This window comes from Asparagus officinalis, chromosome 7, assembly GCF_001876935.1.
Source record: "Asparagus officinalis chromosome 7, Aspof.V1, whole genome shotgun sequence".
Lineage (NCBI taxonomy): Eukaryota > Viridiplantae > Streptophyta > Magnoliopsida > Asparagales > Asparagaceae > Asparagus > Asparagus officinalis.
This window is the reverse complement of record NC_033800.1, coordinates 35,419,783-35,447,265: the sequence shown is the minus strand read 5'-3', so window position 1 is coordinate 35,447,265 and position 27,483 is coordinate 35,419,783. Positions and strand designations below refer to the sequence as shown.

The 27,483-nt window shown below is 40.2% G+C and overlaps 1 protein-coding gene across 1 annotated transcript; it reads right to left on the bottom strand.

Moving 5' to 3' along the window:
- On the bottom strand, positions 1,899-10,053 carry LOC109848263 (protein phosphatase 2C 32). The gene is made up of 4 exons (XM_020417687.1): positions 7,118-10,053; positions 5,897-6,010; positions 3,244-3,508; positions 1,899-2,352 (listed from the first exon to the last, which is right to left on the bottom strand). The coding sequence occupies exons 1-4, from the start codon at positions 9,353-9,355 to the stop codon at positions 2,237-2,239; spliced, it is 2,733 nt and encodes a 910-aa protein (XP_020273276.1). The 5' UTR covers positions 9,356-10,053; the 3' UTR covers positions 1,899-2,236.

The window sequence follows — 27,483 nt, the reverse complement described above, 5'->3', positions numbered from 1 at the left end:
AGAGGTAAGCAATCTTTTACAAATAAATACACTACAATCTTACTTTCTTCTCCATTTAAGCTCTCTACTGACTTATCGTCGAAGGAAACACCGGAGATTTCAACTTTGATCCTCTCACACGTTATTTGTGTGTAGGACTGAATTCTCTGCCCTATATCCAATCATCGAAGAAGATCAAGGAACCCTAAAACCGAACATAATCCATACTAAAATTTCATGTTTGATAACCGACATCAACAATATAGTAAACTTGTTTGAAAAGGTTCAAAACTTTTAGGGTTTTTAACAAAATTTTGCAAATTTTAACTTTCATGTTTTTTGCAAAGTCAAAGGGGTATTTATAATTTCTTAAACATCCAGAGGGTGTTTGTTAACTTTTCAAGAGGCTATTTGTAATTTCGGAAGCTTCCAGGACATTATTTGTAATTTCTAAAACTTTTGGAATTTTGTTGTTAATTTTCATTTGTAATAAATAAGAAAAGTGCAAAAAAAAAACCCTTGGGACTCAAAAATTGCCAATAACCTCTAAAATCAGAAAATTACACATAGCACGTTAAAAATCTGAAAATTACAGTGTCCCCATAAAATCCAAAAATTATCAACCTCATGAAAATTCTTAATATTACAAAAATCCTTCTAATCTAAAAAAAATTAAAGTTTTAAAAAGTAAGTCTAGCCCCTTGAAAATTTTACAAACAACCCTTTAAAAATTTTAGAACCACCCGAATGAATGTCAAAAATAACAAATCTACTAAAAATATTGAATGTTATAAACATCACATAAAAATTTTATAAAACCCTTCTAAATTTTTTGCAAACAGCCCCCTAAAAGTTTAAAAAATTACAAAAACCAAAATATAATTTATAACTAGCCCCTTAGAAGTTTTAAAAATTACAAATAACTCTTTAAAAACTTTACAAAACAACCCCTAAAATTTTCTATAGCCAGTCCCTAAATTTTTAGAATATTACAAGTAATCATGTGAAAGTTTCAAAATTACAAACAACACCACGAAAAATTTCTAAAATTACAGATGACTCGCTAATTTAACATATTTTACATTAGTACAATGATGGTATTATTGGTGTGAGGAAGGCATAGAGTTGGAGTATAATGATTATCGGAAGTCCTATGTTCCTAATATCATGGGGTAGTGAAACTTCTTACTACCTATTTTGGGAATAGACGAAAGTCCTCTCCCATCCGTATCCCCAATCCCCAGGGAACCAAACATGAGATTTGATTGAAATAGCATAACAATGAAATCCCAATCACAGTCTCACAAGCAACCAAACAATGTCTATGTTCTTTTCCAATTAAATCTCTTTCAACAAAAATATCATCCTATATCATTTTGTTAATTCTTAAAAAACTATAAATTCCTATTCGGATTTATATATGAAGGTTGGTGGTTAAGTTGGTTAATTTTTAACTTTCAAACTAAATTTTAATTTATCTAAGAAAAACCCTACCACTCAAATTATCTACTTTCACTGATAAAGAAAATCTCTATTATCTTCTCCCAATAAGATAGAAAAAATAGTTACTTTCTCTCTTTCTTCATAAGCAATTAATGTATTAATTAGCAGATGATCTATAGATTATAGTTTACAATGAAATATAACCGTCATCTCTCTCATTACACTATAGGATCTTATAAATAGTTTAATGTTTTTGAAAGGTGTACAGAACCAACATATATATAAACCAAAGAAATCAAAATAATTTGTACAAGCTTGGAGATAAAAACTTGTTTCAATATCAGTCCCATAATGTACCAAAATAAAACCAAACGAACAATGGGGTTTAATACCCCAGTCCCACTAATCCCGGTCACAGGTAACCAAGGAACCAAACGCACCTCTCTATATCCGAGCATGGACATACTCTCATCGAGAAAAAAATATTGCTCCAAAATATTTATAAAAATATAAAAATTGATCAACAATTAATTTCCCCTCTTTTTAACCTTTCATCCAATCAAGGAAAATTTTGAAATATATTGGACTGAAAGCAGTCCATCAATTGGATGACCGGGCATACACCAACATTACAAAGAACACTAAGAGACCAACCCTGCAACTGTTAAAAACACAATGGAAGAAAAAGAGGAGCTCAGAGGAGAGCCGCAAGAAAAAACAGAAACAATTACAGCACAAGATGCCACTTTTCTTCAAGAAGTTTTGCTACATCTTGTTATCTTCTTGATGCAATACCTGCTCTGTGAAAAAACAATTACCCCGATGACCTCCAAATCCGTCCTTCAAGGGAAATCACCATTACAGAAACATCATCATGATATTTTCGCCGATCACCATGAGGAATATCTAGCAATTCATGAAAGTCCATCCCTGCACAGAGAGTTCGAGATTTGACAAAAGAGAATGAATGAAAAGTTAACATAAATAGCAGAAGAATATGAAGGGAAAGGATGCATGAAAAGAACATAGGTTAATATGCATATTGCCCCTAAAATGTTAAAACATAAAACCCTAGAAATATGCAAAAAAGAGATGATCAATGATCTTAAGCAAGTGTAGGAGGGTATATAAAACGGGTAAATTTAAAAAGAAAACCTGAACTCTTCTGTGTGTTGTGTGTTGGGAAGGGGGCCTACAAAAATCCCCCCGCCAAAAACCCAACGCACCCCCCCCCAACCCCCAAAAAAACCCATTCAATAATAATAATAATAATACGCACAAAAAACAAAAAACAAATTCTGATTCTTCCCAACACCATCTTTACTGCGCTCACACCAAGCCAACAACAACGTGTTGGCCGACTGCCACTCAGCCACTTTTTTTCGACCTAAAACCACGGGGGTGGGGGGTTTGGGGGGTTAGGGGGATCTGTGGGAAAATTTTAAAGTTTAGGGTAACTCTTGTGAGAGACCCCAAGGTTCGAGGTGTTTGGTAGGCAAAAAAAGTTCTGGAGGTCACCCACAAAAACCCCAATAGTTCAGGGAGGTTTAATGACATCTACACTCAGGGCTCATTTGGTCATGGATCAGTGTTCATAAATATCATTTGCAAACGAGCTTCAGTATTATCTTCATGATGGGGGGTCACTATCTGGAAATTAATAGTCATGTTACACGTCTTTAACAGAGAATAACGAATCAATTATCAAAGAAAAGCAGGACTACAGTCGTAGGAGTTATCATCATGATAACAGATAAGAACATTATTAGTAGTTGCAACATTAATAGTAACCAGTAACACTGACATATGATGCTAACTTACCATTCATTTTAGCTGCACGAAACAGTAACTCAGAAATAAGATACTGTGCAGGGTCTCCTTCAGGGACATTTTCCATAAACCATGCAACATGAGATACGACTTCTTCATTGCTGAAATACTGGTAAAGCCCATCAGAAGATAGGACCAAAAACCGATCATTTGAGCAGAGACGATGATGCAGCACTGAAGGTATGCAGCTTAAGTAAGGTGAGCTTCCAATATAGTCGATCCGGAACATCTCGAGCAAAGCATCATTGAACTTTGGCTGCATTCAGGAAAAATGTTTAGCATTTGGCTGCATTCAGGAAAAATGTTAGCATAAGTAAATCTAACAAGTAACGCTAACCAATTTTTTTAAGTTCCGAAAGCATGAAAGGAACCATGAAACAGGTAATGCTAATTCAGTTTTTAGTTCAATCCAGTGGATCACCTCGAGATATTTATGTGCATTAAGTTTTATTTTTTTTATGATATGACTTTCACCAATGGTAATTAGAACCATGGCCCTTTCTCCGCGAAAGAGGGAAATAAAATGAAAATAATAAGAGATGCTATAGACACTGAGAAACATAATCAGCAATTTCCAAATTATAGGTAAAGGGTATATATCTTTCATTATTTTCATAGAGACGAAGACTTAATGCTACGGAACATTGCAAGCTATAAGCAACAGTCAATGACTTTGATGTAAATATTTAATGTACAGGCTTCATCTTCAATTAGATAATTTAGACTAGAAAAAATTCGCACATAAAAATATCATAAAAAAGCCACTATGGAGAAGCATATATTTCTTGAGAAATTCCTCTATGTACTGTCAGAAAATGAGAGCCCAAAACAGATACAAATGATATCAAAAATAAACCAAACATCCACTATCTTTTGTAGTACTTCCTTAACATGAATTCGCATTTATTCTAAAGAATTATATATCAACATAGCAATAAACCAAACATCCACCATCTTTTGTGGCACTTCCTTAACATGAATAAGCATCTATTCTAAAGAATTATATATTGACATAGCAAGTATCCAAAGATTACTAACCCCATCTAAAGGAAATCTTGACCCGTTTCATGTATGAGTCAAATGCCAACAATGATTACAATGATAAGCTTAGCATCTAGCAACATTGGTGATCCTGACCAAGCTAAAAATTTCATATAGTTCAAGATACCAGGAATGACCAAGATGCGAGTTAAAGAACAAAAAAATAAGATTAATGCAGTGGAAATTAGAACAACAAGGTGTGGTTTAAAAACAAAGTTTGAGTATTATTGAAACACAGGAATTGTACAGATTGAGGTAAATTTTTTGTGACTGGTTAAAATGGCATGGGCATGTAACTGGAGAGCTGGTGAAGCCCTAACTAACAGAGTAACCCACTCTTTTGTGAGGTGATTTAAAAGGGAAGGAAAACATAATGCCCAGATGAATGAACAGAAGTGTATACTACGGCTACTAATAGAATGATAGGCGCAGAAGGATTCATAAGGCCAACATAGCAAACTTAGGGATTTGCCTATTTGACCGGGTGAATCAATTCAAATAAAGACCATTTACCTTGGAATAATTCTAAAACATGGAAGACAAAACTTAAAAACCTAATCCAGATATTAATTTAAACCTACAATTGACCTCTTGCATATGTTTACCTATACAATTGGATGTTGAATGAGGTGCCCTCTTGCTCCATCAGTTTGATTATTTTTATGCATCAATATAATAACATATCCATCATTATCTCAGAAAGCATGTTCATGTTTATGTAAGTATAAATGTTATCGATGCAGGACGCATTTGGTTGTATTGGACTACGAAGCACGGACACGCATAACATGAAGCCGTGTCGTGTCGTGTCCGTGTCGGACACACGTGTCGAACACACGTATCCTAGGTATTTTTTAGGATTTGCCTCGTGTCGGCGTGTCGGATGGCCGTGTCGGATCCGTGTCCGTGCTACATAGGTATTGGAATGTACAGCATGAATAAATGTAAAAAAATAATGTTATGATGTACTTTATCCCGTTCAGGAATAATGATATGTGTGATGCTACATTGCCAAATATGAAATGACTAGGGATGAAAAATTGTAAATTTGTAATTTTCAAAGTAGTGAAAGCAAAGAGGGAATAGGTGATTATTACTCATACTTCAGCAATCAGCAAGAAGAAGAGACAAGAAAAGAAGAAACAAGATCTTCTTTAATGCAACTATCACATAAATAGAAGTAAGAGATATGGAAAGTCAAGCCTTAGTACATTGAATGAAAGAAAAAGGCTTTGAACAAGAAAATGACTTTGAACATGATATGATCTGACTTCAAAAGTTTTCAGTTTCACCATAAATAATGAGTAATGAGTAATAATAGGATGCCAAGAAGTAATGAGCCGTATTGCCATGAGTAATGAGGATTAGGCCATAAATAATGAGGTATAATAGGATGCCAAGAAGGTGAAAAGTTCTAAGGTTAATTCTTCATAAATAACCATATTAATATCATCTAATGAGAAATATTACTTTAACCTCTTCAGTTTTGCTTGTTCTCAATGTCAGCTTCATGCAAATGACAGATTCTAAGCCTAAAGTTAAGAATGGCTAATCGATGTAGTAACGATATGACTGAAAGTTTATTTGCATAAAAATTTCCGACCTTCTTGAGGAAACCAGCACCAAATGCTCTAGTAACTTTTAACTGCCCTTTTACTCGATCATTCAGAATAGCTTGAACGTCATCAACGTGTTCTGCTTTTATCCTCGAAACTTCCTGAAATAAAAACAAATAACAATTGTGTTCCTGTTGGAAGACAGAAAAAATAAAATAGTGGAATATGTTTAACCATAGCAGTATCTTCACAACAGTTTATACAGTATAAGTTCTGGTATGAAACACAGAATTTCCATGATTTGAGCAGTGCAAATTCAATGGTATTTCCATATATACATATACAGTCCATACTCGTATAATATGCAACTATAAATACTTCCATAAAATTCAGATTAAATGAAAAGGAGAAGAAAGAGGGAAGACAACCACAAGAGCACATGAGCATGTGTAAAATGTCAAGTGTGCATATTCCGGGATATATTTCAATAGAACATACTACCGCTAGTTTTACTGATATTGGACCATGTCTGTGATTGATTAGATGAATACTTGAGCCTCTAAACTGCTTTAAAAAAATGTATGAACATCTTTTAGATGTTAGTTTGACCCAGTCAAATATGACCAAATAAACCAGACAATATCTCAACAGATACAACAGATAGATATCTGTTGAGAGAATCAAGGTTTGCGGATTGGTGACGTGGAACAAAAAATCATTCAAAAAACTTCAGATGCCCAAAGATAACGCTAAAACCAGGCACACGACATTGATAATTTTAGATTGTATGTTCATGGTTAAATTCCACTAACATAATTGAAGACGCAGCCTGATGCAATGATACCAAATCAAATCAATGGGAAAAGCTTTTTCCTGATTCCCTTTCCTTTAGTATCCAGTTTTTCTTTATGTGGAAAATGATTCAGCTGTTAAGTACTGTAGAGGTGGTGTGAGTGGCATAATCCTCGAAAAACATTTCATGTGTGAATAAGGTAATATAAGTTAAAATTTAGTAGAAACAAGACGAAAAGGCTGAACACCTTGACAACTTGATTCCTAAAGGTTCCATAGCCAAAGGGTCATAGTAAATCAAGAGGAAATCACTCTTCTAACAAAGCTGATGTTCAAGGAATACATAACACATTATTTATAAGTTTTATATGTACATGCATGTTCACATGATAAAACCATGTCAGATTTTCTATCTGACAAGTATAAGGAAAACAAATTTCTGAAGGCAAAAAAAAAAGCTCCCGAAAATTACTTACCTCCTCAATGCCAGTACAATGATCAGAGGACAGCTGCACAGCCCTCGTCTTTAATCTGCAAAGGGATATTTCCTTGTTCTTGTTAATGCCGCAAACTCGGTTGTTGGGATTATGCATAGGAGACTCCTCGGATATCCTATCCAATTCCACACGAACAAGAGACTCCCTAGATCTGTTACGATTCCTTGCATCATCTTTCACATGATTGGCGCCAACATGACGGTCATTCAACCTATCTTGTGCTAAAATGACACGACTATCACCAAGGTTCATAACATACACATCCTGATCCTTCATCAACATTACAAGAACACAAGAACCCATTAGTGCAAGCTCCGGATTCCTATCAAGCGACATTTCGACCATTTCCATATATGCTTCCTCTGTATTGGCAAGTGCTTGTGTCATTGCGCTCAATACTGCATCATGATCAACCGGGCCAGATTTGCATCTCCTAACAACTACTGATGGGTTGAACATCGGCTCATCAACTTGGTGTTCTTCTCTGTGCCAATCATAACTCCAGGGGAAAAGCTTTTTCCGCAATGTTTTCTGCCTCCTATACATCTTTCTCAACTTTGATCCTATTATTGATCTTTTCATCATCTGCTTGTGTCCTAAAGAAGAAAATGAAGTCATATGTTTACGTTGTTCGGAGTTCTCCACCCCATCACTTTCTCTGGGACTGTCAGCCCCTTCAGTGCGACCTGAACTTTCTACTTTAGTGCTTTCAGCACATGATTGTGAATTGTTCCATGACACGGATGCCAATTTAGACTCTTTTGCTTCTCTGTCTTCTACGAGCTCCAACTGAAGCAGTTCATAAAGGCGCTTGCTTTTCCTGGATTGCTGTGTAGAAATGGTTGCTGGAGCACCAATAGCATCCTCCCCTTGATCATTGATTGTGCTTGTTGCTTTTTCTGTTATATTTGCGCTGTAGTTTTCACTAATTTCACTTGTCGCTTGCACCTGATCTATAACCATGGTACTATCTTTTTCTTCTAATACCTCATCATCCTGTATGGATTTGTGGCCTAATGATGTGTCTAGAGTTAGTTTGCTTCTGCTCTCGCCTTCGTTCAGCTGAGTAGTTGCAACACCTTCTTCACATTGTTCTTGGCTACATTCATTGCATGACGACAAACTCTCGTGATCTTTTTCAACTTCATCATCAGCGATCTGTGATGCAAAACATTTCCCTGCCACAATTTCTGAAAGAGCTTCAACAGCCTCCCTTTCCATCGGGCCAGACACTATCGGAGTCTTTTGAGATTTATCTTCGTAATCCCAAAGCAAACCTTCCAATTCTTTATCTATAGCTTTATAAAGATTGCTCATGAGAAAATCCGGCGCATCAGGGCCACTAAAGCCATCGTATATCCTATCCTCTCCAGCTCTTCCATGGGCCCATTGCAAGTTTCGGCTATTACTATACTCAGGCTCAGAAGGCCCCACTTCTGCCAAATCCCGCTGAACTTCTGCTTGAAACTTTTCCTCCTTCGAATGAAAGAACAACCTTTGCATCCAACCAGGACCCTGTGATCTTCTCATAAATGTCCTAGAAAGAGCACTCCTCATAGGCCTACTCATGCTCCTCATTAGTCGTCCAATCCCTCTTCTCCTTTCATAACCCAATGGAGCTGAGAAATTATTCCTATCACTAGAATCAAGAGGACCCGACAAGAAAGTACCTTTATCAAGAGGCCCAGACATTAGCCCACTACCTCTCTCTAAAGGCCCCGAGGCGAACCCTCTCTCCAGTGGACCCGACATGAACCCATTCAAGGGCCCGGACCCACGAGGCACCGGTTGCAGAGGGATGGCAGCGAACGAAGCTGAGCTCTCAAATAAGGCAGCGGGTTCTTGAGCATCACCGGTTAATAATACATTGGGAGTCCTAGCAGTGGATGCATTTGCACTAACAGAAGCTCCCGATATAGTCTTAAATGTGGTCTCAGCAAAATTCTTATTCGATCTATTCCATCCGGCGAGCTCCTCTACTATCTCTTGCCTAAAAGAACCACTATGCGTCTCCGAATCAAAAGTGCTCGAATCTACAGTGTATCTCTCAGAGTTTGAAGGGGTTATAGCCGGAGAATCTACAATAACTGGCCTAACATAACAAAAGGAATGGCCTAATCCCTCGTCCAAAGGTTCCAAGAACTCAAGATTGACACCATCCTTCCCATTGCCTGCGGGCACAAAGCAACCAACAACTCGAGAAGTGCTGTTGCCCATTTAACTACAACCCAACACTACATAATCCAAACCCTGCTCATAAATCTCTGAAATGGGGGATTTCTACAAGCGTGCAGCAGCACCATGACATAGTACAAAATGGGCAAGCTAACAACTGATTGCAACCACGAAAACCCAAACAACACCTCAACCCTATGTTTCCTCTTATAATAAATTTGCATCATAAGAAGTCTATCTCAGCTTATAAATCATCAGGTTCTTCCCCCCAAATTACTACAAACTAAATACAAATACCTATAGATAAATAACAAAGATTCTGACCTCGTAGCAGCAGATCTAAGAGCCCAAATGAGGAAAAATCAAAAAACCCAGATGGGGAAAGACCCAAAAGGGGGGAAATTGGAGAGACCCAGATGAGAAAAAGGCAATAAAATGAATGATATTTGGAGATTGAGATTTGAAAGGGGGAAAAAGCGAGGAAAAGGGTAGAGAGAGAGAGGGGAGAAGGGGGGTTTTTAGTGGGGATTGAGGAAGCCCAAGAAAAGAAATGGGGTTTTTTGTTCTCATACGAAGAAATAGAGATTGGATGTCTGCTGAGAGAGAGAGAGAGCCCTCACTTCACTTCATCATGCTCATGAGAGAGAGAGAGAGAGAGAGAGAGAGAGAGGAGAGAGAATGAGCGAAAGGGGTCTCTTTCTTGGGGTTTTCAAATGGTTCGGGAGGGTAAAAAGGAATGCGAAAATTGAGTTGAAAAAAAAAAGTGAGAAAGAGAGGAGAGAGAGATTTTATTGATTGATACTTAATTAGGGATTTTTGGACATTTTTGCGTTTTCGCCACTTTAATTTGAATGATTAGGTTTGGTGGTGTTAGGCTTGAGGAGGTCAAATTATAAAAATTCCATAAAATGCTTCATCATCATATCATGATGGTCACCATCATGATCATGGCTATGGGAGAGTGGATGTGGGGTTTGGTGGGTGGACTTTTTTTGTTTGATTCTTTCTTGTCAAGGATACAAATCAAGGATATCAGAAAGAGGAAGTCATGAGAAGTCGTGAACTAAATATAAACTGCAACTTTTGAAAGCATTTGTGCAAATGATGATGTGGCGTTGAGGTTTTTTCCTTCTATTTTAAGTAACAAATCTTACCCTTTCTTCTTTTTTTTTTGGGTGATCAGTTCTCCATGAGGTTTAAGGGTGGGTTTGGTTAAGCTTCATGCAAGTTTAATTAGAACGACAAGCTAAATTTTTTGATATTTGACTATCTGCTTTTTTTGTTCTTTATGCCACACTTGAAACAATTTTTTGTGGTTAAAAGATACAGTTAGAACTCTTGGTATATGTATTTAATTCAAGAGTGAGTAAAAATATAATTGCACGTTTATATATGTAGATAGATGTACTCATCTAGTGAATGCGAAATAAAAGAAGGTTATTTTTAACTCTTAACATGAATTATAGCGCAGTGTGATGGTCTATTTATATGTTTTATATGGGGAACTTACAAAATTATAGATGATTTTATAAGATGAGTCATGAGAATCAAGTGTAATAATAGCTAGTCATTTTGGCAGTCATTTGCTCCAAATAACATGCAAATATTTGGGTCTAAGCACTTAGGCTCGCAGGCCCTGGCGCAACACACGGCTCTAACTGCTTATAAGAAAATTTTGTTAGAAAATAGGGGAAATTGCTTCTAGCCCCTAATTTCCTAACAACAGTTCCATCCTCTCCCAAGATTTTTTCAACGCTCCCAAAACCCCCAAAAGTAAACTCATTATTCCCCGAGCCCCAAAACACAAACCCAAGAGTTTAAAATATGTGAAGACCATAATACCCATTCTTTCTCTCTCTTTTTTTCATGATCCAACGGGAAGAATCAAGAACTGGAATCCCTCAGCCCCTGCCAGCGCGAGCTTCTATTCGTCGTCGTCCTCATCATCCAACTCGCCATCCTCATCTCCGCCTGCCATTTCTCTTCCACCCCCGTCGTTCTCCACCTCCGACCGCCACCGTATCCACCCCCGACGAGTGCACCTCAAGCAAAGTCTTTGTCTACGACCTGGTCCTATTCTTCAACAAGGAGTTGATTGACAACTACGCCGACCTAAACCCCTGGACCTCCCACTACGATGCCCTCTCCAACGGCGGCTTCAGACTGAGCGCCACCATCGATCTCGTCGGATTCGTCCCCTCGTACCTCCTCCCATTGATACGGGTGTATCTTCTCTTCGGAACTTAGCGATCCTCATGGGGGCTTGAGGATAGATGATTCTCATGATAACATGAGAATAGGGGTGTAAAACAGTACAGTGGAACGTAGGTGGAAGCGTGGAACGAGACGACGAGCAGCAGAATCAAAGTATCCAGTTTTCAGTCCGTGAGTCGACTCATAACAGTCATGAGTCGACTCATCAGGTTGAGTCAACTCATGACTGTCATGAGTCGGCTCATCGCTGGCTTTTGTGCTTTGTCCAGTTTCGGACGAGTCGACTCATCTCAGTCATGAGTCGACTCATCGATGGTTTCCTGGTTTGTTTGGGTTTCTGTTCACACGAATTCCTGTTGGTTTTTGGATTGGTTATTTACCAGATTGTCACCCACGTTTGTACACCTATATAAAGGAATGTTTTAGGGTTTCTAAACAATTAGAGGTAATTAAGAGAAATTCTAATCATTGTATTAGGGTTTAGTGAGAATTAAGAGTTTGTTCTTGATTCTAGTGAGATTGTGAGAGAGGGATTGTAATCTTTTCATACTCATAATCTAGAGAAGGTAATTTTCTTCGCCATATACTGAATTGTGCTTGTGTTTCTGTCATCCTCTTCTCAACCCACCTTTGATAATTCCGCGATCAAAGGTGCTCGCACGGCAACTCGTATCACCCATTCTGGTTCTCCACCGACCAGTTCGCCGCTGAGATCATCTACCACTGCCGCATGCTCTCCCACCTATGCCTAACCACCTATGCCTAACCCTAAACCCTAGTGCCACCACCGCTTTCTACATCTCCTACACCGGCCTCGTCGTCGACAAGCACCTCTGGTCCTCAACCTGCACCTCCGGCGAGCGTGATCGAGCATGCGCGGAGCTTCTGGGATTTGTGAAGGTTTTGGGTCGGTTGTGGAGGATACGCGTCAGTTGTGGAGGTTACGGGTTGGTTGTGGAGGTTACGGGTTGGTTGTGAAGGATACGTGTTGGTTGTGAAGGTTACGTGTTAGTTGTTAAGGTTACGAATTGGTTGTTAAGGATAAGTGTTGGCTATGAAGATTACGCATTGGTTGTGAAGTTAACCTTCACAATCAACACAATCAACTCCGTAACCTTTTATTCTCAGTGTTTAATATTACAGGTGGTGGACGTGGGTTTTATGTACCTGTACATTTCTCATAAATATCCTAACATAGTGAAGCAGCAGCGGGAACCCACACGGTCTTTTCTAACATGGTATTTGTGGTGAAGACATGCAATGTTTTTTTGGTAAGTTGTATGGCGTATAATTCACGTTGTAAGCGCTCCTGGCACTGTTGCTACTGTAATTTGTTAGATGAAAATAGCAGATAATGTCGGTGATTGTACCGTACTCTAATGCTTAATTTGTTTTCGATGCACCTGATATGTGATTGGCTGTGATTTGTTTAGCTTATAGTTTTCAAGATATTATGATCAAAGAGTGATGTTATATCTTTGGGGAAATTGCTTCCAAACCCCAATTTCCTTTGAAGTATTCTGCCCACCCTTAACACATAATCTTCACAATTAACCCGTAACCTTAACAACCAACTCGTAACCTTAACAATCAACCCGTAACCTTCACAACTAACATGTGTCCTTCACAACCAACCCGTAACCTTCACAACCAACGTGTGTCCTTCAAACCAACCCGTAACCTTCACAACCAACGTGTATCCTTCACAACCAACCCGTAACATTCACAACCAACTGTTTGGGTGGAAAATTGATTTCATTGATGAGTTCATTACAGCTTCAAACACTTACAATAAACTCAAACAACAAATATAGCCTTTTTATAAGACTTTAAATCAAACACTTACAATAAACTCAAACAACAAATATAGCCTTTTTATAAGACTTTAAATCAAAAGTTACAATTTTCTCTCAAACTACACACAATAGAAGTTTATCGCCTATTGCTTGTGCGGGATCGTTGCCGGTGTCGGGGTTTATCCGTGGACTGCCTACGGATCAGATCTGGTGAGCAGAAGTTTGGATAATTAATGCTTTCGCTTCACGAAGGAAGTGATTGCAGTAGCGGCGATTTTGACTAAGCAAAATCACGACTCTTCTCGGGATTTAAGACTAAGCTTAAATCCGGAGGAGGGTGGAATGAGTCTCAGATCTCTCGAACTCTTGCTTTGTTGAAGAACTCCGCCAAGATCTGCTAACTCTCTAAAATTCGTGCTCCAATCTCCAATTTGACAGCACTTCGTCCTCTTGATTTCCAGATCCCCTCCAAAAATGAAACACCCGAGCCTCATTTATATTGCTGGTTGATGGCTTTCTTTGACCAGAATGGGACGGGATTCCTCTAACTCTTCAGTTAATAACTATCTAACAACAACATCGAGAGAAGTTGAACACCCAAATTCGAAAGAATCGCATAATAAAAACCAAGAACAAGAAGGTCCTGATTCTGGCCGTATTCAACCGAAGTGGCTGCGCCTAAGGCCGAGCCACCATTTGGTGGTTTGACATTGGCCGAGCCACCATTTGGCATTCTTGTTTTTTTCGAGTTCGGTTCGTTCCGTTGTTTGCATGTATTTCATGGTTTCACTGACTTGTACGTTGATTTGGTGGCTGGTGAGTGCACGGGCCACTTGGTGGTGGCCGGTAAGCACGCTGACCACTTGGTTCGCCGATTTAGTGGCTGGTGAGTGTACGGGCTACTTGGTGGTGGCCGGTGAATACGCTGGCCACTTGGTGAATCTTCTCGTTTTGAGTGCTGACGTTTATCGCCTCCTCTTCGTCTCGAGCTGTATACGAGAGCTTATAGACATTTTTGGACGCCTACACCAATGTGTATCATTCACAACCAACGCGTAACCTCTACAAACAACCCGTTCTTGATTCCTAATTTTACACGAGTGATGTAGAGCCTATAACCCAAAAAACCCAAATTAAAATTGCTAATTATAATAATTGTTCTTCTAAAATAGATCAAACCTCAAATATCAAAAAATAAACAAATGAATTAAATATTTTCCCTCAATTTCAAGAAATACATTAGAATAGAATTACAATGGCACAATCAAATTATAATGAGACAAAAATTCAACCTTTGTCTGCCAAAAAAAATGAAAAAGAATCTTGAGAAATCGTAGGTTATCTAAATTCATACATACAATATTTCATAAAAGAACTGATTTCTTATTCTTGACAAAGACGCCGATAATGACCCGAAAAAAGGGCGAAATGAAATTACTCGACAACGAACGGACTTGAGGACTCCTCAACGGGGAAGTCCACGACGCCCATAGAAAGAAACTGTCGATGCAAGCTCGCCTTCGCACGTGTCACGTCGCGTGCCCTGAGCTCGTCCAAATCAACTCCTTTGAGCGGCAAGCCTCTCCTTCGCACGTGTCACGTCGCGTGCCCTGAGCTCGTCCAAATCAACTCCTTTGAGCGGCAAGCCTCTCTCGAGCTTCAACGATGCCGGTAAAGAACCGACGGTGGTCGGTGGAAGAAGCCATGTAAGGCTACTGTCGTTGCATCATGAAAAAAAGAGAGAAAGAAAGAGTATTATGGTCGTTATATATTTTAAACTCTTGGGTTGTGTGTTTTGGAGGCTCAGAGAATAATGTGTTTACATTTGGGGGTTTTGAGAGCGTTGAAGAAGTGTTGGGACGGAGTGGAATAGTTGTTAGAAAATTTAGGGCTAGAAGTAATTTCCCCTAGAATATATAAACTAGTCTGTACGTACTTGTGTTAGAAAAACACCAACAATGTGAATCCTGATAGGTTAGTGAAAAAATTCATTGGTTTTCTCTAATAAAGATATTCACATTCAGCTTCTTGAAAAAGGTCCAAATCATGATAACCTTGTAAAAATTATCTTAGAGTTAATTTTCTGAAACCTCTGACCATAGGGGATTCTGTAAATGATCTCCTTGTTAGTCTAAGGTGTAGACCCAAAGTCGAGACAAGAGCTGGAATCAAAATGAAGAGAACAGACAGATCCACGGTCGATCACGACGGTCTACCGCGAACGTGCACAAGAGTTGGGAGGAGCTGAAGCTGAAGGCGGTCGACTGCAGCGGTCGACCGCGCCAACCCTGTAGGATTTTTGGTCTCGGGTTTTTGGTTCGGTTGACCGCGGCGGTCGACCGCTCAACTCTCTGGAAATCTGGGAGTTTCTGTCATTTGGCACGGTCGACCGTCGTGGTCGACCGTGACGCAGTCAAACAGTTTCCTAAACTGTTTTAGATTCTGTTTTCCCCAGGACTCTACATATACCTTAAACGTTTTTAGGGTTGTAACAACATGAAAAAAGAGAGCTTTTTTACTGCAAGAAGAGAGAGAATCTCAGAGAGATTAAATCCTAGTTTGAGAGCTTATAATTCTTCTTCAATTAATAAAGAGATTGTGTGGTGTGGTTCCCGAGGACGTAGGCACGTTGCCGAACCTCGTTAAATCTGTGTGTTCGTCTCCTTTACTATTTTTTGCAAGGTTACATCTTTATTTGTGGTATTATTCCTACTTTCCTACTTTCAACACAAGGTCCGAAAGGGCAAGGGTTCGATTGATTGTTTCGAATCCCCAACAACTGGTATCAGGGCTTGGTTCAGCAATTTATGTGAAAGCCATGGTAGAGAAAAACAAATCAAAGATCGAGAAGTTTGACGGTTCAGACTTTGCCTACTGAAAGTCGCAGATGGAGGACTATCTGTACCAGAAGAACTTGTATCGCCCGTTGATGGGTAAGGAAAAGGGAAAGAAGAAGGAGGAGTCAGATGGTGATTGGGAGATACTGGATAGGAAGGCTCTAGGGAAAATCCGGTTATCGCTCGTCAAATCAATAGCCCACAATATTCTGAAGGAGAAGACGACGGTGGGGCTTATGGAAGCGCTCGCGAAGATGTATGAGCAACCGTCGGCAGCAAACAATATGCATCTAGTCAAAACTCTTTTCAACCTCAAGATGGCAGAAGGACGGTCCTTCACGATGCATCTCAGCGAGTTCAACACGGTTGTTGATCAGCTTATCTCCGTGGACATCACGTTTGATGACGAAGTGCAGGCCCTATTGTTACTATCGCAGTTGCCAGATAGTTGGGCAGGTTGTGTGACGGCAATCAGCAATTTGGCGGGGAAGGAGAAGTTGAAGCTGAGTGAGGTGGTTAACATGATTCTATCCGAGGAGGTTAGAAGAAAATCGTCCGAATCAGAAGGTTCAGGTTCAGCTCTAAGTTTTGAGCAAAGAGGCAGAAGCCAGAAGAAAGGAAACCAGAATAGGAATCGGTCGAAATCAGTGAAGAAGATGTCGAACTCAAAGGTTAGGCCTATCAAAGGGAAGTGTTGGAACTGCGGCCAGGAGGGCCATATGTCTTTAGTTTGCAAAAGTCCAAAGAAGAATGCGGGTGAGCAGGAGGCTCATATCGTACAGGATGCCTTGATTATTGCAATGGACAATGATTCGGATTCCTAGGTCATCGATTCAGGAGCCTCTTTCCACGCTACTGCTAACAGGAAGCTATTTCAGAATTATATAGCAGGGGACTTTGGAAAAGTATATCTAGGAAATAACGAGCCTTGTAATATTATTAGAAAGGGTGAAGTACAGATTTAGATGAAGGGCTCTAAGTGGACCTTGAAGAACGTGAGACACGTGCCGAAGTTGAAGAGGAATCTTGTTTCGGTGGGACAGCTTGGACCAAAAGGCTATGTTTCGACATTCACTAGAGATTCGTGGAGAATCTCCAACGGTACGATGATAGTTGCTCGAGGCAACAAGTTAGGAACTCTCTACCTCACCTTACCTGCGAGTGACACCCTCGCAATTGTAGCTGGCAAAGAGAGTACAGATATGTGGTACAACAGGTTAGGACACATGAGCGAAAAGGGGATGAAGATTTTGCATTCACAAGAAAAGCTAACCGGGATCGACGCCGTGGAAGTCGGGGTTTGTGAAGACTGCATATTTGGGAAGCAGAAGAGGGTTAGTTTTCAGAAGGGTAGAAGGCCGCCTAAGGCTCAGAAGCTAGAGTTGATTCATATAGATGTATGGGGTCCAACCAGTGTGTCTTCTTTTGGCGGTTCGAGATATTATGTCACCTTCATCGACGATCACTCGAGGAAGGTGTGGATCTACTTCATGAAGCACAAGTCAGAGGTGTTTGGAATCTTCAAGAAGTGGAAGGCCATGGTGGAGAATGAGACAGATCTGAAGGTGAAGTGTCTGAGATCAGACAATGGTGGGGAATACGAGCTGGAGGAGTTCAAGAGGTTCTGTGCTACGAATGGTATTCGCTTAGAGAGGACTACTCCAGGGACGCCGTAGCAGAACGACATTACAGAGAGGATGAACAGGACCTTGACAGAGCGTGCGAAGAGCATGCGATTTCGTGCAGGTCTACCTAAGATATTTTGGGCGGATACGGTGCATACGGCAGCTTACCTTATTAATCACGAGCCATCAGTTCCATTGGATTTTGGGATTCCAGAGGAGGTTTGGAGTGGCAAGAAGATAAATCTCTCACATTTATGGGTATTTGGTTGCGTGGCTTATGTTCATATCAGTGATCATGTCAGGGACAAGCTAAAAGCTAAGTCACAAAAGTGCACATTCATTGGATACAGCATTGATGAGTTCGGGTATCGCCTTTAGGATGAGAAGAATAGGAAGATCATCAGAAGAGGGACGTGATATTCAATGAGGATGTGATGTACAAGAACAAGGAAGATGCCAAGGATAGCCAAAGCAGTGGGAGCAGCATTTCAGATACAGATGGATCTGAGTATAGGGATATAGAGGAACTTCCAGACAGGGGAGATGATATTTGTTCTGACCACAAAACGGAGGAGGCTCCAGGTGCAGAAGAAACTACCCAGGGCGTGGAGCTTAGGAGGTCATCCAGGGTACCCAAACCAAATCCCAAATATCTTTCATCTCTTGACTACTTATTATTGACAGATAGCGGTGAGCCGGAAAGCTATGAAGAGGCAATGTAAGTGAGTGAATCTCAGCAGTGGGAGCATGCGATGCAAGAGGAGATGAATTCTCTACTCACTAATGAGACCTGGGAGTTAGCCCAGCTACCTGCACAGAAGAAAGCCTTACATAACAAATGGGTCTACCGGGTCAAGCAAGAAAGTGATGGAAGCAAGAGATTCAAGGCCAGATTAGTAGTGAAAGGGTTTCAACAGCGGGAAGGAGTGGACTACACGGAGATATTTTCCCCTGTTGTGAAACTCACAACCATCAGAGTGGTGTTGAGTTTGGTGGCTGCAGAAGACCTCTTTCTTGAGCAGTTAGATGTGAAGACTGCCTTTCTTCATGGTGACTTGGATGAAGAAATCTACATGAAGCAGCCTGTTGGCTTCATTGAAGAAGGAAAGGAAGAGATGGTGTGCAAGCTAAATCAGAGCTTATATGGTTTGAAACAGGCTCCGAGACAGTGGTATAAGAAGTTTGATAACTTCATGCAGAACAATAGCTACAGAAGATGCAATTCGGATCATTACTATTATTTTAAAAGGTTCGAGTCCAGCTTTATTATTTTGTTATTATATGTTGATGACATGTTGGTAGCAGGACCGTGTTTGGAGGAGATAAACAGTTTGAAGAAGCAACTAGCAAAGGAATTTGCAATGAAGGATCTGGGTGCAGCGAAACAGATTCTAGGGATGCGAATCAGTAGGGATAAAGCTGAAGGGATATTGAGATTGAGCCAAGCTGAATACATTGAGAAGGTACTTCAGAGGTTCCACATGCAGAATGCTAAAGTTGTTAGCACACCCCTTGGAGGTCAGTTCAAGCTATCTGAGGAGCAATCGCCTAAGACAAATGCAGATAGAGAGCATATGAGCAGGGTGCAATATTCTTCGGCCATTGGGAGTCTCATGTACGCGATGGTTTGCACGAGGCCAGACATCGCCCATGCAGTGGGAGTTGTGAGCAGATTTACAAGAAATCTAGGGGAGCAGCATTGGGAGGCCGTGAAGTGGATAATGCGGTACTTGAGAGGGACAACGAACAAGCCATTATGTTTCAGGAGGAAGGAGTTGGTACTGCAGGGATACATGGATGCGGACTTCGCCGGTGATCATGATACGAGGCGAAGCACCACGGGGTATGTTTATACCTTAGCGTCGACAGCAGTGATATGGGGTCTCACGTCTGCAGAAGATTGTGACTTTGCCTACAACCGAGGCTGAGTATGTCGCGGTGACTGAAGCAAGCAAAGAGATGATCTGGTTGAATGGGTGCTTGGAAGAGTTGGATCTGAAACAAGGGAGATGAGTTCTTTATTGTGATAGGCAGAGCACTATACATCTTGCCAAGAATTCAGTATATCATGTCAGAACGAAGCACATCGATGCCAAATACCATTTTATACGCTCGCTAGTTGAAGACGAAAAGTTGCATTTAATGAAGATTTTGGGGAGTCAAAATCCGGCGGACATGTTGACGAAGGCAGTCACCATTAAGAAACTGGAGTTGTGCGCAACTTCAATTGGCCTTCACGAGTAGAAGACGAAGGCGAAGCCACACTACGAGGATCGACACGATCGTCGTGATATTGTTGATTGAAGAAAGAATTTTTTCGGGGGGAGAAGATACATGCGTAGAAGGGGAGAGTTCGGGTGAACTCACTGCAGGCACTTTGGTCTCCAAGTGGGAGATTGTTAGTCTAAGGTGTAGATCCAAAGTCAAGACAAGAGCTGGAATCAAAACGACGAGAAAACAAGCAGACAGATCCACGGTCGACCGCGGCGGTCGACCGCGAACGTGCACAGGAGATGGGAAGAAGCTGAAGCTGAAGGCGTCGTGGTCGACCGCGCCAACCCTGTAGAGTTTTTTGGTCTCGGGTTTTGATCGCGGTCGACCGTCGCGGTCGACCGCTCAACTCTCTGGAATTTCCGCGCCGGTCGACCGCCGCGGTCGACCGCGAGACCTGCGCGGTCGACCGCGACGCAGTCAAACAGTTTCCTAAACTATTTTGGATTCTGTTTTCCCCAGGACTCTATATATATCTTAAACGTTTTTAGGGTTGTAACAACACGAAAAAAAAGAGCTTTTTGACTGCAAGAAGAGAGAGAATCTCAGAGAGATTAAACCCTAGTTTGAGAGCTTGTAATTCTTCTTCAATTAATAAAGAGATTGTGTGGTGTGGCTCCCGAGGACGTAGGCACGTTGCCGAACCTCGTTAAATCTGTGTGTTCGTCTCCTTTACTATTTTTTGCAAGGTTAGATCTTTATTTGTGGTATTATTCCTACTTTCCTACTTTCAACACAAGGTCCGGAAGGGCAATTGTTCGATTGATTGTTTCGAATCCCCAACACCCCTTAACTAATTTAATTTCACTAAACCCCTTGAACTTTCTGGATGTTACATATAGACCCCTAGATTCTTTTTATTCAGCTAAATCCCCAAAGTTTTGTCACTCAAAGTAATATAATCAATTCTAACATTTCACATGATGCATGACAGGAAAGATGAATACATCCCTCATCCCAAAAAAAGATGATAATATCCCTCATTCCCAAAAACTAACCATTTATCCTTTTTATTAAATTTTTTGGCAAAAAAACTTTAAATTGTCCAACCTCTTCTCTCTCCCCTTCTTTGTCTAATTGAGATTAGGATTAATAATTTAGTTATTAATGATTAATTAAAGTTAACTGGATAATTATGATTTAATTCTAATTAAAGTGATTTTTTTTCCTTTCGACTTTCTGCAGTAATCATTAACACCGCCAAGGGTTTAACTTTAAACTTCAATGGTCTTCTTAGGCACCCCAAAAGTTCAGGGGGTTTAGTGGAATCAAAAAGTTCAGAGGGAAGGTTATGTGAAACATCTCCAAAGTCACCACCACTTGTTCACAACATTCCCAAAGCACATGTAAGTTTTCTAAAATCAACCCTTTACGTGCGTGAAGCACCCCCAAAGTTGACCGCCACTTGGGGGTTATTTACAACATCCCCCACAGTCTAGGGAAGTTTCTACGAAAACCCTTTATCCGATGTTCAATTGTTTACCAAAAAAATGTTTAATTACAAAGTGCATGGACAATTTAGCCATGGTTAGTTAGTCACTACAATATTCAAGTCTCTAAAAGTCTAAATCAAAGCACTACTTTTGGCCAGGTCTTGGCATAAACCAATCAAATATATAGCTAGAGTCAAAAAGATAGATGGGCTTATTTGCAAGATTTGCAAATAAAGCTAGTGCACAACTCTCAATTAAAACCAAGCCCTTTGCCTGCTCCACATGTGATGGGTGAAAATATCTCTCTCTCTCTCTCAATCCATTGAAAGACCGAGTGCGTGGGTGAAAGTGCCGTACATTGCATGGAGTCAGACTGTAGGGAATCTCCAGAAGCTTAATTCACACTTCACTTTGAATATTGGGCCACCCTCTGCTCTGTTCTCATGGAGTTGAAATTCTCACTCAACTTCGTGTTTGTTAACTACAGATCACGTACGGCGTACGCTGCTGCCTACATTTACACTGCAAAATGCTTTTGTACCGAAGGCTACAAATGGAGAAGCTAATAAGCCAATTCAGAAGACAAGTCTCTTTTTGATAAAATGATAATATTGATGGCAAATATTCTTCTCGAGAAAAATTACCATAATTTTTCTTTTTTGACAAAGGAGAACTTGACTAGGGTATTCCTCCACCTGATAGAGATCCTGAATTCCAGCCTTCACACCATTATAAAAACTCAATTCTTTCAACAAAACTCTCAAATTTAGGACTCATTCCAATTTCAAGAAAGACGACAAGGGTATGCAAGCTTGCAGGGGCTAGCTGTTGAGCAGAGAACAAATCCATCCAATCATCTTGGCAGAGCTCCATGGGTTAAAAATACCATAAAATTAAGATGTCCAAACTAACCGGACGACGTCAAGTTTAACTTAAAGTTATTGATGCAATAATACAACAAAGTATTTTCCTCAGCAAAGGTTAGCATCATATGTACAAAGCTATGGCAAGAGTTGGACCTGTTGGAAAAACTCGGTCTTTCCCGCCTCGTGAAGTTAAGATAAACACTTATAAATTAAAATAGTAATGGGAGCACAAGAGTTTATGGTCCTCCAATATGGAGGTTCTTCCACTATACAAAAGAATAGTAGGATTACAAGAATTTATATTTTACAAAACCGTCTCACTTCGGTGGCTCACTCGAGCTTGAGGATTAGGACTCTCAAGCTATCTCACTTCTCTCTCAAAGAGGCTCTCTAACTCTCTATATTAGAGGTTTTCTCTCACTCTAGGAAGTGGATTGTTTTCTTGTCTTGGATGGATATGAATGAAGGCTTCCACCCCTATTTATACTACTCCACCTTCATAATGAGTGGTGGTGATTAATTTGATCCAAGGGTGGAGATTAGTTCTCTAGAATTCTCCATACATATCTTTACTTTCTAAAGATTTCTAAGGAATCTCTACACTCTTCCATTCTATTCGATACTCTTCCAGAATGTTCTAGAAGGCTCCACACATCTCTATAATATTCTAGAGTATTCCACACGCTTCTAGAGAATTCTACACTTCTCTAGAGTTCTCTAGAAAGTTCTAGAATTTTTTAGAATCTTCCCAATTAAGGAGAGATCCCAACAAATCTCACCTCCCGACTTAGTTGGGAGGTAGTAGCAAACCAGCACCTTGACAACAATCTTCACACTTCTTGGATGGTATTACCTTGGTCATCATGTATGACCAGTTTTCATCTGTGTGAACCTTGTCAAGATGTATACGCTTTTCTTCGAGAGCTCCTCGGATCCAGTGATACCATGTATTAATGTGCTTTGTGCAGGAATGAAAAGTTAAATTATTTGCTAAGTAAATTGCCCTTTGGTTGTCATACTTCAAGACATATCTGTCTTGATCTACTCCCAGCTCAAGCAACAAAATTTTCATTCACAACATCTCCTTGCAAGCTTCAGTAGCTGCGATGTACTCTGCCTCAGTAGTGAACAATGCAACGCACTTTTGTAACTTTGATTGCCAGGAAACAACTCCCCTTGCAAAAGTAGTTAGGTATCCTAACGTTGATTTCCTAGAATCAATGTCACCGGCCAAGTCTGCATCTGTGTATCTCTCTAGCACATGTTTTCCATTTCCAAAGCATAAACACTTCTTGGAAGTAGCGCGTAGATACCAGATGATCCATTTGACTGTAGCCCAGTGTTCCTTCTCCGGATTAGCTAAGAAGTGACTAACAACACCAACTGCATAGGCGATATCAGATCTTGTGCATATCATTACATACATGAGACCGCCTACTGTAAATGAATATGAAATCATCTTCATTTCCTCCATTTCTTTCTCACTTGTGGGACTTTGCTTCAAGCTCATCTTGAAGTGTCCAGCAAGTGATGTCTTGACCGGCTTTGCTTTGTGCATGTTGAATATTTCTAGCACATTCTCAATGTACCTCTCTTGGGATAGCCATAGCAACGTGTTTGATTTATCACGAGCGATCCTCATCCTAAGGATTTGTCTAGCTGGTCTCAAATCTTTCATGGCAAAGCTCTTACTTAGATCTTTCTTTAAAGCAACTATCTTTATGTGATCTTGTCCAACAATCAACATATCATTAACAGAGTAGAAGTATGAGAAAGTCGCCACCTGCATACCTCTTTATGAAGACACAATGATCTCTCTCCATCCTTTTGAAATCATGTTCTACCATGAAAGAGTCAAACTTCTTGTACCATTGCCTAAGTGTTTGTTTAAGACCATATAGACTCTTCGTTAGGCGGTACACCAAATTTTCTTTGTCTAAAACTTTGAACCCCTCAGGCTGCTCCATGTAAATCTCTTCCTCTAGATCACCATGAAGGAATGATGTCTTAACATCGAGCTGCTTGATCTTCAAGTTTTGCGTTGCTGCTAGGTCAAGAACAACTCGAATAGATGACATCTTTACCACTAAAGAGAATATTTCTTTAAAGTCAATACATTTCTCTTGACCGAATCCTTTTACGACCAACCGAGCTTTGTAGCGGGGCTTTGAGCTACTGTCTTCGGTCTTGATTCGATACACCTACTTATTCCTCAAGGCTTGTCTCCCTTTTGGTAGCTCCCCTAGTTCATAAGTGTTATTCTCGTGCAAGGATTGCATCTCCTCTTGCATGGCTCGTATCCACTCCACTTTATGACTTTTAGTTATGGCCTCCTTATAACTTTGAGGCTCCCCCTCATCGGTGAGCATCGCAAACTCCTTTGTGCTATATCAGGAAGATGGCCTTTGATCCCTTGAAGATCGTCTTAATTGGGGCGCTAATGGAGAGCTAGACTGAGGTTCTTCCTGAACTGGCTCATCAGGAGTCTCCTGGTTGTTTTGCTCTAGGATAGGCACATGATCTTCAGCATCATTATTTTTAGGTATGGCATTATCCTCATGTCAGACCGGTATAAGGTCTGTACTCTTGCTGCTTCTCAATCTTGGCCTCTCCGATTTCTGGATGTCTTCAATTGTTTGGTCTTCAAAAAATACAACATCTCGGCTTCGGACGACCTTCTTATTGATTGAATCCCAAAGTCGGTACCCGAACTCATCCTTAGGAGAACGAAGATAGATGCATTCCTTAGTTTTTGTATCAAGCTTGGCTCGCTCGTCTTTGGGGATATGAACAAATGCCCTGCATCTGAACACCTTGAGATGGTTGTAAGAAGCCCTTTTGCCTGACCAAACCTCCTCTGGGATGTCTCCATCTAAAGGAACTGATGGTGTGAGGTTGACTATGTCAACAACAGTCATCACATCTTCTCCCCAGAATGATTTGGGCAACTTGTCATAAGAGAGTACACATTGAACTCTTTCTTCAATAGTTTGGTTTATTCTCTCAGCTAGTCCATTCAACTGTGGCGTCTGTTAGCCCTTATGTTTTGATGATGTTTTATAACCATCATTATCGGTACTAATTGCTTGTTGAGTGATATTATAGTTGATATATATATATCAAGCTTGTTAGTACCACTAATGGAGGATTGGATGGAATATGAGCTACAACGATGATATCCAAAGGAGGAGGAGGCATAGTGATGAAGCAATGTTTATTCAAGAACAATAAATACAATGAGAAGCTTCATCAACTCAAGCTATATCAAGACTCAAAAAATTGAAATTCTATGTGAGGATATTAGCTAGTTTTTTCTCTTTTCTCTCTAGTGCTAGAATGTAGACAAATAGTTATAGATTTTATTTGAAGCTATTGGGATATCACACACACGTTTTCATACTTATATTTTTTGAGTGTTTTGACAAAATATCATTTTTCACAAGTATGATGACCTATTCGTAAAATTCCATTTCTAAACAATTTGTTTTTAGTGTTAAAAATAATTTACAAAGTTACATAATTTTTGGAAGTCATTTAAATATTTTTACAGATTTTTAAAGAGTCAAAAACAATTTTTAAAACAGTGTCAGCATGTATCAGTTCGCGGTCGACCGACACGATCGACCCCACCTGTGTTCTTTTTCTGAGTGGGCAGCAGAAACTTTTACGATCGACCGTCAGTTTGAAAATTCCCACGGTCGACCGCCACGGTCGACCGTAAAAGTTTCTGGAAATTTCTGAGTTTCGAAAGTGGCTCCCCGATGTATCAGTTCGCGGTCGACCGACACGATCGACCCCACCTGTGTTCTTTTTCTGAGTGGGCAGCAGAAACTTTTACGATCGACCGTCAGTTTGAAAATTCCCACGGTCGCCCGCCACGGTCGACCGTAAAAGTTTCTGGAAATTTCTGAGTTTCGAAAGTGGCTCGCGGTCGACTGCGAGATTTTCACGGTTGACCGCCGCTTATTCCAACAGACGTTTTCAGTACAGATTTGCGAAATGATTTCTTATGGGTTTAAGGGCATCTGGGTATGGGTTTTAGCAGCTGATTTTTTTTCTATTTAAACTCTCATACCCCTCTTCTCTCAAGTGCTCTTGTCCATTTGAAAAATCCTGCAATCTTGTTTTACTGTTTTTAAAAAAGCCCTAAACTTTCAAACCTGTTTTCTCTCTGTTTTCAAGTTCACATCCCAGCTTCAGTGTAATCTTTCTCCTTGCCATAGGGACATTGTAAAGAGAGAGTTTTTACATCATTACTACTGTTGTGAGCTTAATCTTATGGAGATCAACTGTGTGGGAGTTAGATTTTGTGGTGATCAACTATGTAGCTGTGAGATCTTGTGGAGATCGTTGTGTAGAAGAAGTTCCGGCTTCCAAACCGGGTTGTGTAGTGGATTCTCCTCGAGAGTGGGGAGCGGGGACGTAGGTCAGTGGGCCGAACCTCATTAACACATCCCGCGTCACTTGGATAATGATTTCTAACTCTATCTCATTTATCTTAGTTGTTCATTGTTGTGGTGTGTTGCTTGTCTTATTTTTATTGCACAATTATAGCCTTAAGATCCTAATCACCCCCTCTAGGATCTAACAACATCTTGAATAGAGTCTTCTCCAGCCTAATCACATATTTCTTGCAATAGGCTTTGAAAAGACCTTTATACTCACCTCTATTGTCTGATCGCACATACTTGATCTTCCGTCCTATCTCACATTCCACTCAAGCATGAAACTCCTTGAATGCATCAAGTACTTGATCCTTTGATTTTAACAGGCGTAACCACACCTTTCTTGAATGGTCATCGATAAAGGTGACAAAATGTAATGCCCCACCAATGGATTTCTCGGACATCGATCACACGTCGATGTGTACGAGGTCTAGAATGTTCTTTCTCCTTGTTGGTGGGGAGGATCTTTGGAAAGCAACTCTATGTTGTTTTCCAGCTAAACAATCAGGACATGGGTCAAGTGATTTACCTTTTACTTCAGGGAGGAGTTTCTTTCGAGCGAGCATGTGAAGGCCTTTCTCGCTAATGTGCCCGAGTCGTTTATGCCATATCTCCTGTTCGCGGGAAAAATTGTTGCTTTCTTCATTAATGATTCCATTGTACACTCTTGTAATAGTCTATCG

What these genes read in the sequence shown, in the direction of transcription:
- LOC109848263 (XM_020417687.1), bottom strand. Translation starts at nt 9,355, where the DNA reads ATGGGCAACAGCACTTCTCGAGTTGTTGGTTGCTTTGTGCCCGCAGGC. An exon ending in ATTGTACTGGCATTGAGGAG is followed by an intron (nt 6,011 to 7,117) that starts GTAAGTAATTTT and finishes TTTTTATTTCAG; the next exon opens with GAAGTTTCGAGGATAAAAGC. An exon ending in GTGCTGGTTTCCTCAAGAAG is followed by an intron (nt 3,509 to 5,896) that starts GTCGGAAATTTT and finishes TCCTGAATGCAG; the next exon opens with CCAAAGTTCAATGATGCTTT.